Source organism: Opisthorchis viverrini, assembly GCF_000715545.1.
Source record: "Opisthorchis viverrini unplaced genomic scaffold opera_v5_76, whole genome shotgun sequence".
NCBI classification, from domain to species: domain Eukaryota; kingdom Metazoa; phylum Platyhelminthes; class Trematoda; order Opisthorchiida; family Opisthorchiidae; genus Opisthorchis; species Opisthorchis viverrini.
In genome coordinates, this window is record NW_008751730.1 from 43,780 (window position 1) to 58,706 (window position 14,927).

Here is a 14,927-nt window from a genome sequence, read left to right on the forward strand (position 1 = left end):
AAACCTATTCCTTCAACGGAGATTAACTTGAAGTACAGGTGGAGGATGCGCCACGAGCTTTTTTTGTCCACCACTCTCATGCTCAGGACCCCCGCGACGAATTTGGTCTAGGTGAAAACGACCAACAAAGCTGGATTTGCAAGGCACTTACTGTCAAATTAACGGACTGCATCCAACTCGTGGCTGGTGGGCAAGACGGATCGTTTTCCGGGTCTTTGGGGTTGTCGTCATCGGCAGTCGCTAACGCGTCCGCTGTTGGAGCACTGGACTGGCAGTAATAGGCCAACTGGGAATGCATTCCGTCTGTTGCGGCGTCCAGCTTTTTGGCAGCCCACCGTCTGGCCCATCGACCCATGGGTTCAACAAACCGAAGTAACGAGTAGGCGTACTCGATAGCTGTCAAGTCACACCCATATACGTCCGAGAAGCGACCCATTTCGGCGGAACTAGCAGAGAAAGCAACAAGGGGAAAAGGCGAGATCAAAATAGGAGCTTCAACTGCACAGTAGGAGAGATCGGGTATGGTGCAATGTGGGGAAAAACGAGCAGAGTGACTCCAAGCAGTGACTTCGGGAGAAACTAATGAAATAGGAATATGGGAAACAAATTCAACATGACTCAACATCGCCTAGGTCGGGCTCGGTACTAGCTCATCTGAAACCGACAGTATGCCTACAAGTGACCAATTCAATCAAAGTCTGAGTCATGAGGATACCTACATAAAATTCGGATGAGTATTCACATTTTTCATAATCTCGTTCAGTTCAATTGTAGCACCCTTTCGGTGCCTGGCTGGCATGCCACACGAAGGAGGCACGACGGCTGGGATACTGCCAGGTCGCCCGAGCCTAAACAAGGGAAGTCGAGAGGCAGAAGTTGGGTTCGAACCATGGATCATCCAGTCAGTAAATTTGCGCTCTAACCAATTTGGGTCATCTCGCCCATCTCCCGCCGTCTCCCATAGATTTATTGCCGAATCACAAATTGCCTACCTCAAAGACTGCGAGATTCCGAAACAGGCAAGTGTGTCCGGGTAGGCAACAATACAATCTACGCAAAATGGGACCAGGCAACTTCTGGGTGTTCTCCACAACTGAAGCACATGCAAGGCCATCAAACACCTGTTCCTAGGGCCAGCCTACATCGGCTACACTGGTGGTCAAAGACCTGAAGAGGTTTCTAACTCTTCATAGAAAATTCGAGATAGTTCAGTGGTTACTGAGATGAAGTTCCGTGGTTCGAACCCAACCTGGCAGTAACTGAGCTCTCGTGCTTCCTTCGGGTGGCGTAGAAGCTAGGCACCGAAAGAGCATTACAGCTGGACGACTATTTTTATTATTCCAGAAGGTTCCACACCTCGCCATTGTACAATAGTACGTACGGTGGTCTGTACTGTAGTGACAATTGAGAACCAGCGACTGGTGTGCTCGTTCGATGCCACAAGCCGGGTGAACTAACAAACGTGCCTCACACACCTACGAGATGCCTACATTGACTTCATCAGACACATTTCTCAGGATGCTTGCTGTATTTTGAAGGGTGCGCACATCTGGAAGCAGGATATGGTAATTCGCAGATGCGAAGCGCCGTGTATCTTCTCATCTTTGATGACAATAACGTAATTGTGTCGGCATCACCATAAGAATTCGCCCAAGCGATGAGTTGAACATCGAGGTTTCAAACATCCTTCGCGGTCAACCGCATTATTCAAACAAAAATGGAGAATGGTTGGCCTTTTTGGATGACCAGAAAGCATTTGAGAGAATCGGATTCAGGTCAGGGGGTTTGGGGACATTAAGCAAGTGTGCGTAGTAGAAAAAACACGCACGACGCACAGAAATAGACACGGGTCTGAATGCAGTGATTTGAAATCATTCACACACACTTACTTGACATTGCTCCTGGTGTGAATTTGTGGGCAAGAAAAGGAGTGTTGCCTATGGCTGGCGGAGTGATGTGACGCCATGCGAAACCCAAGGATCAGTGACTTTGCCTTGTTATGATACTTCTGTGGCTCGGATATTCACTTGAAATACTTTTTTTTCGACAGCAACGATATTGCTGTCCCTAAGGGTGACTACGCACAGGCTCTGCCTAATTCGAAGGTCACAATTTGTTGAACCACACTTACGAGAAGATTGCCAAAGGCCCGTGAATCGCCGCACTGAGAGGTTCGTCAGGACCATATTTGAGCTTGTCCAATTGTTTGAGAACATCTTGTTCTTCAACTACACATATATAGAAAGAGAGAGCGAGAGTGGAATAACGATATCAGTTTTCCACGCACAGCACTAAGAAGGATAGCCCAACAAAAATCAAACTCACCACTGAGTGGTTCGACGAGGGGATTCGCGGCAACTTTGTTGCGAATATCGTCCAATGTCTTCGTCGGTCCGCTATTCGTTTTCGAATCCCGAGTATCACTCAGTTCACCGGTCATCGAGCGTACAAAGGCTGACGGATAATTGACTTTGAAGACAGAAGGATGGTCAATGACTTCCAACTGTTTTGATTCTCCCAAAGCTGTGTCACGTGACTGGGCCTTCGGACAATCGGTAGCCGTGATTTCACCTGGTTTATCATGCTGGAAAAGAAATGAGAGAGAAACACGAAGGTATGGTTAATGACACGCTGAGTAATGAGAAGTGAGGTTAAATGGGACAAGAATGAATGCATTGAGACAGGTTCGTGTTACCGTGATGGAAGTAGTATAGACGCAGCGAGAAAAGTAGCTAGCACTGGTAAAGTGATCCAACACCTCCCTCCATCCGACTGGTACTTCAGAAGTGACAGATGGTATTTTCTCAGCTGCTTGTAGATCGAATTTGTTCTCCTGACGGAAGAAAAACTTCGGTGACCAGAATACCTGAAAGTCATCGTTTTTTTATGTGGAATGGGCAAACAGCGTCTGGGGCAGTTTTTCCTTATTCTGGCTAGGATCCCAAAGCCCACTTTTCCTTTTGCCCTGAAAAACTGAGAAGTCCATTTGTAATACCGAGTGACTCAACCCACAAAACAAAAAGTATCTGATCGTCGCTGATATGAGTAAATACTATCAAGATAGTAAGTAGTAGGCGATAGACACCCGGGGTTGTTGTCTTGAGTTAGCACCCCTATGAGCACTGGAAGAACAAAACCTGTCCCAGGCATGTAGGTCCACGGAAACGCGGCGACAGCAGTGCCAACACCATCCTCTAACCTATTTTTCGGAGTGGAATTCTAGTCTGCCGAAGGCCTAATGCCTCGTCGCAGAAGAGAGCTGTCGAAGTTCTTGGTCGTTGCGTAGCAGCGTGAGCTATCCCCAACTAATTAAACACACTTTTGATGCCACACACAAACTCGTACCACAGGTGCATCAGTGACGTCTCGTGACGCTTTCAATGTCGTCCCCGAATCGAAATATGGAGGACACAGTTATAGGCAAACTGAAGGTGATGGATATCCTCATACTCTTAGCACTGTGTGACACCGAGAACGCGTCCGCCGCGGGGAAGTTTACAGACTGAAACAGTCAGGGTGCTTAAATCTGAACGCAGCTTCGCCTTCCCAAATAAGCGTCAGCGAAAAATGATGGTTGAGAAAAAGATAACGACTACTTTGAGACTCCATCAGATGGTGATGTAATCAACTCTCGACTGATCAACTGTTAGCAAGAGCGACTATACTCATAACTGATGACCCAGCTGTTCCAGCGTGGGAAAAACTCACATTCAGGTAGACGATACGAGGACCAAACCGAGTAGCTGATTCATGATGTTGATCCCTGGACGGTCCACAGGGAGTGGCGTACCTGCTGCGTAAGCGGTCAGCTGCTAGAGCAGCCGCTTGTCTAGCTTGAAGAAGAATCTCATCTTCTGGCTCCTCTGTTTGTACGATCGATGATTTACGAGTCTTCACAGGTGTCGGTTCTGAAGGATTAACTGATGCGGGGCTTGAAGCTTTAGAATCAGTGATTGAATCAGTGTCATCCTCAGTATCTTTGGCGCCTCGCTTGCGCCGAGGAGATCGGGGTCTCTCCATGCTGATATTATCCGATTTCAAGGGATATGGTCTAGAAAGCTCATTTCGCTTCTTCGTGGTTTCCAACTTTAGCGAGTACGTCAGTTCCACGGACCTCTTACGTTTTCTTCCAACTGAAGAACTCCCAAGCTCTGATGAACTCCGGATCCTTGATAAAATTGGTGAGGCCTGTGCGGGAATAACGGGCGACATGCTTGAAGATGCAGGTGTCGATTCACACTGTGAGGTGAGTGGTTGTCCTGGTGGGAACGGTGTCGCGGAGATGGAGGTAGTTTCAAACGTAATAGGTGTGCTGCTTGGCGTTAGATTAGTGCTCTCAGTTATGGAATCATCAAGGCCAACTTGAGATGAGTCTGTGTGTGTTGAGTTGGGTGAGAAAGAAGCACGGCGAGTAACCCGGCTGAAAGATTGATCGGGTGAAGAAATGTTTGGTGAGACTGTGGAACTGCACGGAGGTATTTGTGGCTGAACATCTGCCGAGGTTGTGGGTACAACCCTGGGTGTTTTCCGTGGACGCCCACGAGGTCTTCGAGGTGAAGGACCTGGCGTTTCCGTGCTCGGGGTTACGTGCACTGGTGGGGTTTTTGAAGGACTGAATGAATCTAGAAAACAGACGAATCGAGATGGTAGAATTTTTAACACAAAATCAGGAGGAAAAACTGGCGTCAGATGCAGACTGGAAACAATGAAAACACAGCCCGAAGTGACGTAAGTACCAGCGCTTGCTGCACTGTGTAGTAAGAGAGACTCCACAGTGAGTGTAACTCAGCGGTAGCCCAAAGGTGAATGATAAAAGGTCTGAACTTCAGCCGCAAAGTGCGTCAAGGTGTCAGCTCTGGAACCTACACGGAAATTCCAATTGATATTCGATATCTCTTCATGACCCACAAACTATGGAAAGATTCCAAGGTCACGTGGTTCTCTCATATATCTGTCTAAAACATCGTTCAGCAGTAACCACTTTTCTCTGTCTAGATGCCATGCCACCCGAAGGTTGCACGAGGGCTGGGATACTGCCAAGTTGCCCAAGCCTAGACAGGGGAAGTCGAGAGGCAGAGGTCGGATTCAAACAACAGACCTTCCGGTCAGTACATTAGCGCCCTAATCACTGAGCCTTCTCGCCTCGTCTGCCTGCGATTTAGGTTAATTACTAATGAAACACTCAGTAACTAACCGGAAGGTAGCGGATTCGGATTAACTGACAGTATCATGATATATGAACTACTGAACATTTCCAACAAGGTTAAAACAGATTCTGAACTTTTCAGCAGACTGATGAAATAAAAACTGGGACATCAAAACCCTCTTACTACTCACAAACTACAGGTAGTTTGATCAGGAAATAAAAAATCCCACAAGTCATAAAAGCTTCAGATCAGAGGACTCGCTCAATGGGTCAGTTAACAGGGGACCATGTGACTTGAACTGTGTGAGTGAAAGATGGGTGACACTAAACTCTGTCCAAACGTCAGTTAATCACGGTTGGGTCAGTTACAGTCACAGTTGGGTTGGTCAAACGTTATAGCGTTCAACGAAAACCTGTGGGTTGCAGGTTCGGATATTGCTTGGGACTGGTGAGGTGCAAACACTGATGACAATGCTTACAAAGGAACGAAAAGCTTCTAAGCTTCTCGGAATGAAGCTTCAGTCAGCACAGAATGTGCCTTGTTAACACCTGGTTGAAAGTTATTTTGAAATCCGACGAAACGCAGTTATTTTGAAATCCAACGAAACGCATGCGTGGACGGGTGTGGGCTGTCTTGAATGGGAAGCCGTCCGGGTAACCCACAGTGAGTGCTGGGCAGTTGGGCGAGTAGATACCAAACTGCCGAATTTGCTTCCACATCAATCTCGTGTGAACAACCCCACTTTCGTCCAGGTACAATTGCTCTGCTCAGTTCACACTACGAGGGGGGAAGCATTGGAATCGAACTTCGCTCTTATTGGAGCACATCAGCGGTGCATATACTGGACTGTACGAGGATTCGAACTCCGGACTCCGATAAGCGTGGCGATTGCGCTACAACGCATCGGAATCATGGCATTTGAACAGGTGAAAGCGAGTGACGTGGGTGCAAATTTAGCGGACCCAGCAAGTATTCACGATCAAATAGCCCGACAGACTTCGAGCATCCGTGGCCGCTAGTTTCTGATAGGCAGGTTGAATGACAGACACAGTGACGATAGTAACTGGATCCGAAGCCGACCAATTGAGCAAAACAATCAAAGTGCGAATATGTTCGGCTGTTCAGACATATCACGTCAGGTGCACCTTATTGCACTGGTGCTGTTCTAGCATGTTCACTTCGTTCAGCTGTAGCACCCTTTCGGCGCCTAACTGCCATGCCACCCGAAGGTTGCACGAGGGTCGGAATACCGCCAAGTTGCACAAGCCTAGACAGGGGACGTCGAGAGGTAGAGGTCGGTTTCGAACCACCACGGACCTTCCAATCAGTAAATTCGCGCTCTGACCAGTTGAGCCATTTCGGATCACACAAAGGGTTTCTCAAACGCCAACAAAAATAGTAATAATGATGACAAGAATAGTTCAGCTATAACACCCTTCCGGCGCCTAGCTGCCATGCCACGCAAACCTAGACAGTAGCAGTCGAGATACCCGGGCAGGGATCGAACCACGGACGCCCCGGTCAGTAAGTTCGCGCCCCGAGCAAAGTTAACCCACTAATGAGGATGAAAAGCAGACAGACTTACCGTCCAAAGTAGATCCATCAGACGATAGCAGACTAGTATTGCTTGAACAATGGTCAGTCTAGACAGGAACACAAAAGTGTGAAAGATTAAAAGAGAGGACGGTACGTTACAAGAACACTGGCTTGTAGCCAAACACAGCGGGTGCAATTCAATCAATGAGGGTTATGTATGGGGAGAGAGTAAAGTACTGTCAAATGGACAAACACGCACAGAATGGAACCAGAAACAGCTTTAAGATGTGAACACTAGTTGGGCTTCTCGAGCAAAAGTCCTTCCTGATTTCATCTCATTATGGATTCTTTTAGGATGGTAAAGCAGCAGGGTGAGAGTGGCAAACGTGCAGAAACTGTCCAATACCAGGAAACTAATGTACTGAATTATCGAATACCGCTGCAGTTGGATCACAGGAAGACAACAAGAGATACAAGTCTAGTGAATACAGCAGTCCTCTACGGTAATTCTTTCATGCATACCCTTCAACAGCCCACGGTCGGTTTCGCTCTTCCTGGGACTCATCGGGTGGGGGCAGCCTCAAGAGAATCTCCGGCAAAGGCCACTTAAATTGACCGCAGTCGACCACAATTGTCAGGACAGAGTAACATGCGCATGAAGAAATGAGGCCCGTGGCTNGTCTAGTGCCCCTTCGGATGTGCCGCTCTTCTGGTGCACAGCTGTCGTACAAAATAGTAAAAAATAAACCGTTCAGCTGCAGCACCTCTTCGGTGCCTTGCTGCCACCCGAATGAAGGACGAGGGCTGAGATACTGCCTGGTTACCCAAGCCTAGACAGGGGAAGTTGAGAGGCAGAGGTTGGGTTCGAACCAGGACCTTCCGATCAGTAAATCCACGCTCCTACCACTGAGCGATCTCACCCCATGCAAGCCGAAAGAAGCCGTCGGGGTGAGGTTCTCGTGCACTCAACGCGATGACACTCTGTAACTTATGTGAAGGTTTGGTGAGTTTCGAAGACTCAACCCACTGAGTCCTTGAACAACTACACTAGGAGTGGGGAGTCAATTTCGATAGTGGCCTACTGCATGAACTGTGATTCATTGAGTATACACAAAACAAAACACGAACAGAAAACTGCCAAGTAGGAAAGATGAACTATTAAAACCAGATCCCTGATAAAGGCTTGTAAAAAAAATGCGTAAGAACGCGGTTCCGAGGGGGCAGGAGTGCCGGAAAAAAAATCCACCGCACAGATCCCAAAAATCATTCAATCAAGAAGAGAAATCCGCCCCCCTCCCCCTATTCAAACCGTAGTCAGAAACGGAAACCATCGGTTATAATGTGCTGCCATCGTCTATGCTTGAGCGAGTGCGACAAGCATATCAATAGACTAGTATAAAATTAGTGATGACATATAGATACCGGACAAGAAGGTAAGAAAAGGTCTGGGCGCGCAGACCTCCCACCAGACTCCAAAGATGATGGGAGCGGCTTTACGGGGTTGAGTGGGTAATCCATGGTAGCAAACTTCAACCGGATGAAATTTTCCAATCAGATGTCCCTGCCAGAAGTTCAGTCGGTATTTATTACTTCCGCCCCACCCACCTATGTTTGTTCCTCATCGCTTGTGTATGTCTGTCTAATTTGACCGAGTGTTGTGGAAGGGAAAGCGTTGAATGGACCAGAAGTTGAATCTGGATGGTCATCCGCTCACAAGCCAAGTGACCAAGGCAGTTCCATTTAGAACGCGATCCACTGTTCACCAGTCTTGGTGCTCGACTGTAGCGCAGTTTGCGCCGTGGTGCGAACGCCACCTGGCGGCGGGCCAGGCGACTGGACGATGGTGCAACCCCAGCTAGAGCGGGGAGCGTTCACTGGTGGAATTTGGACCCAGCAAGCTAAATGGCATACATAGTTCTGTTTATAAGGAGCGGACATTTTAAATTTAACCTTTTGGAGAGTACGGCAGTGAAGCATCAGTGTTGAACACTGATGTCATGCTGTCGATGATGATGATGATGATGAACATTTTGGAGTAAAACATCATCACCCATCGAAGTACCAACATCATGGTGTTGTGAGTTGAGGTGCGCGGTTCCTGTCACAACGCACTGGTGATGAAACGTTCGCAACAAAACTACCATGACCAGTAAACAAACGACCGGCCATCATTACAAACGGAGCTGTCAACATTATCTTCGATTTCGTGTTTTGTGCTATTTGCAAACTTCGAGTTACTTTTAATTTGATTCAGATAGCCTACTTTGCTTTGATGTAACACTATTGAGAATGACATATAACTGAAGATCACCGTAATTTTAACGGTGAACAGTTGACCTTGGTATAGAGCAGATTACAAGATTAGGTTTGAGGTATCATGTGATTGACCAGTGACCGATCAACGGCCGAAATTCAGTTGGGTTTGCTGATGAGGGTCGGTGCCAATCTGCTGGCACGCTTTCGTCTGTTCTCGATATGATTACTTCCAGCAGTGGCTGTTTAATCGTTTAACGCTGATGGTGTGACGCTCCCACAGGCCATTTCAGTACTGCTTCTATGAAAAAAAAGACTTCATTCGTTCTGATTACTGCATTACCTCATTTCGTACAGTGACTACCATATTCGCTGTTGCTTGCGGTCACCTACACCACTCTGAATGACTACCTTCATTGATAGTATGTTCCTTTAAGTTTAGTTTATATGACCTGACGGAATAAGACATTTGGTTCCTACGGAACTGTCTGCTTTTTCTCATGACCCTACTGCCATGTCTCTTCAAACCCTATCCACTTTCCACAGCGCACACTTATCTAATGACGACCACTCCTTAGGCGTCAAGTATGCTAGGTTTACTAACAATGGAAACACCGCTCCCGATTTTAGTGAGAATCTTCCGTCAGTTTACTTCCAGATTGTCCAATTGAAAAAATCGTTCAGCTGTAGCACCCTTTCGGTGCCTAACTGCCATGCCACCCGAACGAAGCACGCGGGCTGGGATACTACCAGATCACCCAAGCCTAGACAGGGGAAATCGACAGGTAGATGTTGGGTTCGAACCACCACGGACCTTCCGGTCAGTAAATTCGCGCTCTAACCACTTGGTCCATCTCGCCATCTCTTGGGCGTTTGGAGGTGTAGGCAACTCAGAACGCTTGAGATCGACCAGCATCCAGCTGTACCACCCTTTCGGTACCTAGCTGCCATGCCACCCGAATGAAGCAAGAAGGCTGAAATACTGCCAGGTTAGACAGGAGAATTCGAGATACATAGTCCTAGCGTCATTTGGCCGGTCCAGCAAGGCTTACATGAGGCTCAGTGCCGCTGGCTACGTCCATCCGCCACAGAAGCTGTGAACCTTCCGATCAATAAATTCGCGTTCTAACCACTGAACACAGTACTATAAAAACAAACCGAAGAAAGTCACTCCATTTACAACATGGAAAGAAAATCTGAGTCTTATTGGTGTCCCATTTTCTCAGAATTTCGCTTTAACCTAACCTGTCCGAGGCAGATATACGTGAAACGGTTGTTTTTTACGTATAAGTAAACTAACATTTGCTATAGAGAAGAATGTTGGTGGTTAAGCGAACAAACCAACGATCATGCACACTAGCGTGCTGGAATGGTCGCTAGAAGGATGAATACTAGTGTCCAGGGAATTCTTATGTACCTGGTTCTTTGGATTTTCCTTGTGGACAAACGGGCGAGAATGTGAGGATCCGAGATGATGGCGACGATGACTACCACGACTTCTGGAGCTACCACCTCGTGATATGATGGTCAGACGTGAATGCGTCGACGACGGCTGACTGGAACTCGACTGGACCAGATACCAATCCCTCTTTGGAGATGCAAGTCCGTGTCGAGAACTCCGCAAAGCCCCACCGCCATCTTGTCCACTTAACCGTCGGCAACAAATTGAGTTGAGTTTGCCATGATGTTGGGGGAGTTCTCCGGAAAGACTCGATTCGCCCATTTCAGCCGTGGTGAGCTCGTCTTTGAGTCCAAGTTGCACGCATAGTTTTCGTAACGACGGTGCCATCAACAACTTCCGACAAAAGAGAAGCAACTGGTTTGAACAAAAATAAAAAAGGGTGGGTCAAGCGGGGCAAGTCCGTAGAACTCCGCAAAGCCCCACCGTCATCTTGTCCACTTAACCGTCGGCAACATATTGAGTTGAGTTTGCCATGATGTTGAGGGAGTTCTCCGGAAAGACTGGATTCACCCATTTCAGCCGTGGTGAGCTCGTCTTTGAGTCCAAGTTGCACGCATAGTTTTCGTAACGACGGTGCCATCAACAACTTCCGACAAAAGAGAAGCAACTGGTTTGAACAAAAATAAAAAAGGGTGGGTCAAGCGGGTACTGCAAGACAGGTCCTGCTGAGGATGTAACGAACATCGGCAGCAGCGAGAAACATGATAAGCTAGACAGCGATAAGAGCTAGTGACTGGCTTCATGAGAATCAATTTGCGATAACAACCACCCTGACAAAAAAATCGCTCAGCTGCAACGCCCTCTCCGTGCGTTGCATTGAGAGAGGTCAGAAATTTAGCAGTCAATGTGAGCACAGCCGTTCTCCGAGAAGAAACAATGTAGCTTCATACGTGCGATGGATGAAATAGGTAGAAACCGGAGTCAGGTCTTTGATATCATCATCATCATTCATCAGCTGTAATAACCGCGTACTCGTCGTACAGTGGTTGTAGCTGCCGCAGTTTCGTCCACCGATGATTTGTGGGGGGAGGGGTAGGTAGCTGCACATTGCAAGCGGGAGCTGATAAATTAGTGTATTGCACTGTCACTGGGCTGTCAAGTGGGGGGGGGGGGGGTGAAAAAGGGGCTTTTTTTTGAAGGGAAAAGTTTGGAAACAAGGGCCCCCNTGCTGGTAATGGCTTCCATACTTCTCTGCCAAGTCATTGTTCGACCGCCTCTGGCTCTCTTCCACCCTGCACGTGGTTGTGCGATAAGAGCCCTTCGAGGAAGTCGGTCGACTGGTATACGCAGCATGTGGCCAAGCCAGCGCAACCTATACAGTGTGATCAGTTAATCTATCGAGGGTAAGTTATTTCTCCCGAATATCATTCGACGTACTTCAGAATTGCTGATCCGGTGTTCCCACCAGATTCGGGCAATGCTCCGAAGACATCGATGGTCTTTGATATGAACGACAGTGATGAGGTCAACGTAATCTACAGGTGCGTGTGTTCAATTTCATTCCACACTGGAGGAGAGATGGAGGTCAGGATTGTTGGATGTGATATCCACGACTACCGAGAATCATAATGACAGCAATAGTAACTATTGTAACAGTCGTAAAGCAGTGAAACTCTTTCGATGCATGGCTGTCGTGCGATTCGAAGGAAGCACAACGTTCGGGGGCCAGCCGTCCCTAATAACCGAACAGCACGTCATTTGGACGGATGTGTCACGTGAAGGACACGGGCCAGACGAAGGCATGCCCCGATTGGTCAGAATGCCAACCAATCCGAGTCAAGCACCTTTGACTCGACGCTTCTCGCCCCCTCACGGACATTCTGGCACGACCTTGTGGAACATTCTGTGATTACCTTATAAATACAGTTGTAATGATTTTCCTTTGTTTCCATAAAGGGCTGTGTAGAGCTACCGTGCCTTTTGCTATACCATAGTGGGCGGAGCAGGAAGCCAAGGTACCGTTCAGCAAGACACAACACACAACGAAACCCAGACGAGAGTAACGGAGAATCCAGAGTTTGGTTCGTACCACGAACCTTTCGGTGGGCAGTTTTATGTCCTAACCACTGAGCTCCAGCTAGGGATTAGTCAAGAGGCAGCAGTGAAACAATGCCTTTGATTTGGCGAGCATACGCATCGAACGGAGCTTCTGCCCGTGAGTAGCGCAACGACTTCGGAAAGAAACTCACCTTCCTGGCACGTTCAAAATAGACGGTGTTAGGAGCGTTGTACACCATGGCATTGTCACACATTAGCGTAACATCGGCGAGGTAATCAGTGGCAGAACGGTAGTATGCGCGCGACTGTAACCGCGTGTAGATGGTACCCAGATCCATGGGGTGTGAAATGGTCTGGAGGGGAAATAAGAACGCACACGTGTTCAATAGAAATGAATGCTGCGTGCACGCGTAAATGCCGGAGACTGATGTAGAGAAGGGTTACCAGAAAAAAGATCAAAATGATCAGCATTTCTTGTTGTGTAGTAAGAAAACATACAAACAACTACTCTTTGCGCGGAAGCAACCGAGCAGTATTGTCCCCGCGTAACGACGGCCTTTCGAGAAGTCAGGCGGTTCCTGGAGAGCTCAGCCCCTGCATGAGATGTTCAATGCCATTCCAGTATTGTCCCCGCGTAACGACAGCCTTTCGAGAAGTCAGGCGGTTCCTGGAGAGCTCAGCCCCTGCATGAGATGTTCAATGCCATTCCGATTCACTCGATACGGCTTACCTGAGCACTGCATGAGGTCACCTAGCTGGCGCGTTCGTCGGATAACCTGACTTTTCTCCAGCTACCTTCAGATAGGGAAGAGAGAAAGACCTGAAACCGCCTTCCGGAGTACCGTACGATTGGTCGATGGACCATCCGACGGCATCTGGAACACATAACTCCCACAACACTGCAAGATATCTCAAAAAATTCTGACACGTACAGAGCTCAATGATTAAACGCTGGTGTGCTCGATTGCAGCGACAGCGTAGCAATGGGTCTGGTAGGAAAGCGAACTCCTTTCGCCCGGTCCGCGTGTACGGACCTTGTAAATAAACTGATTACATCTGATTACACAATGGACAAAAACTCCGGAAAAGTGGTCGAACCCATAGACTTTTATCCATCCGTATTTGGTCTTGCAAGATATCTGGGTGAAACAAAGCTCTAGAAAACAAGAAATTTCCCTAAAAAGTGGGATACAGGCCAAAGGCTACGTACACTGGTGTGATAGAGGCATCACGGAACTAAAGCTGAGGTTTGCGAATAGGATGGATAGGCGGGAGAGATGGCGCTGTACGAGATGGATAATAAGGGGACCCTAGATTTGTGCTCGACTGGCTCCAACAGTATACTGGTGAATTTCTGATAATCCAGCGCTTTATCCTCCTTGAACGTTTCCGCTTCTCAAATAAAATTAAGACTTTGAAAGGACATTACTGCACCATCGAAAGCAACATAAATCTGTCAACTATTGAGGGAAGAAGGGCAAACTTTAATTAGGGTGTGCGCTATACTTGAAGGGTGTGAAGTCTTCATAGAACCATTTCAGGTGGATATTAACGCGAATTTCAAGGAGAAACAACTTGTATAATGAGGATGACCGAAAGGGAAAATAGCGTTCAGCTGTAACAGCCCTGTGGTGTCTAGCTACCATGCCACCCGAAGGAAGCATGAGAGCTGGGATACTGCCAAGTCGCCCAAGCCTAGACAGAGGAAGTCGAGAGGCAGAGGTCGGGTTCGAACCACCACAGACCTTCTGGTCAGTAAAGTCGCGCTCTAACCACTTAAGAAAATATGTGCTAAATACTATCATTTGCACATTAGGTTGGTTTTACTGAGAGACTCAGCCGAATCTAATTGAATCCCTTGTTTACAATGGTTCTGTAGATAATTTTGAGTACTTCATGAAGTGTTCGAACCCAGGTTGTCGAAATGCTAGTAGTCAATGCTGCCGAAAAACAAGAGGAGTGATATCGTGGAAATATGGTTCCGATTCCCGAAAAACATCGGCAATAATTTGTAGTGTACTACTCATAAGATTGCTGAAAATCCGTCCACAGCCCACGACCGGTCTCGCCCTTCTTGGGGCTCATCAGGTAGGCGCACTGCCCGAGTTTCCGTCAAACTTATGTTCTACTTGAAACCAAATTGCACGAAATGAGCGAAATGCACTCATTAGCGAATATCGTAGCCACTGAAACATGAGACGGCCTGGTGCAGCACATTCAGTTGCCTGGATACATCACAAACGAGAGATTAAGCTGGGTTCCAGGAGGGTCTCTCGAAAAAAAGCAAATTAGTTTCGTCAATTTCATTCATTTCAATGTGTGCAGTGTGTGCTGAGCCAGTGGATTATGAAACAAAACGGATTTATTGGGAATCAGCTCACCTGAGAATAGCCGGCCGCGATTTCGTCGGTTACCGGGTTTGCGAAAATTCCACGTGGGTCACGGCGGACGAGTTGTCCGTGGACTTCCATGAGGACCGTAAACAGATTTTTACTGGTCACCTCAGAAGAAGTGGCAGGAGCAGTGTCTAC

At 47.7% G+C, this 14,927-nt stretch overlaps 2 protein-coding genes across 2 annotated transcripts in view; one reads left to right on the top strand and one right to left on the bottom strand.

Moving 5' to 3' along the window:
• The window catches only part of T265_04441 (hypothetical protein), a gene marked incomplete at both ends in the record, with an annotated part of 4,629 nt that extends 263 nt beyond the window's left edge, over positions 1-4,366 (top strand). The window contains 2 exons of the mRNA XM_009169190.1: positions 764-1,023; positions 3,900-4,366. Of these exons, the coding sequence (XP_009167454.1) occupies positions 764-1,023; positions 3,900-4,366 (727 nt within the window). The remainder of the gene's footprint in view (positions 1-763; positions 1,024-3,899) is intronic.
• T265_04442 (hypothetical protein) overlaps positions 1-14,927 on the bottom strand; it is a gene marked incomplete at both ends in the record, with an annotated part of 21,091 nt that extends 6,164 nt beyond the window's left edge. The window contains 8 exons of the mRNA XM_009169191.1: positions 152-446; positions 2,132-2,228; positions 2,326-2,584; positions 3,709-4,622; positions 6,733-6,790; positions 10,354-10,752; positions 12,588-12,749; positions 14,778-14,927. Of these exons, the coding sequence (XP_009167455.1) occupies positions 152-446; positions 2,132-2,228; positions 2,326-2,584; positions 3,709-4,622; positions 6,733-6,790; positions 10,354-10,752; positions 12,588-12,749; positions 14,778-14,867 (2,274 nt within the window). The remainder of the gene's footprint in view (positions 1-151; positions 447-2,131; positions 2,229-2,325; positions 2,585-3,708; positions 4,623-6,732; positions 6,791-10,353; positions 10,753-12,587; positions 12,750-14,777) is intronic.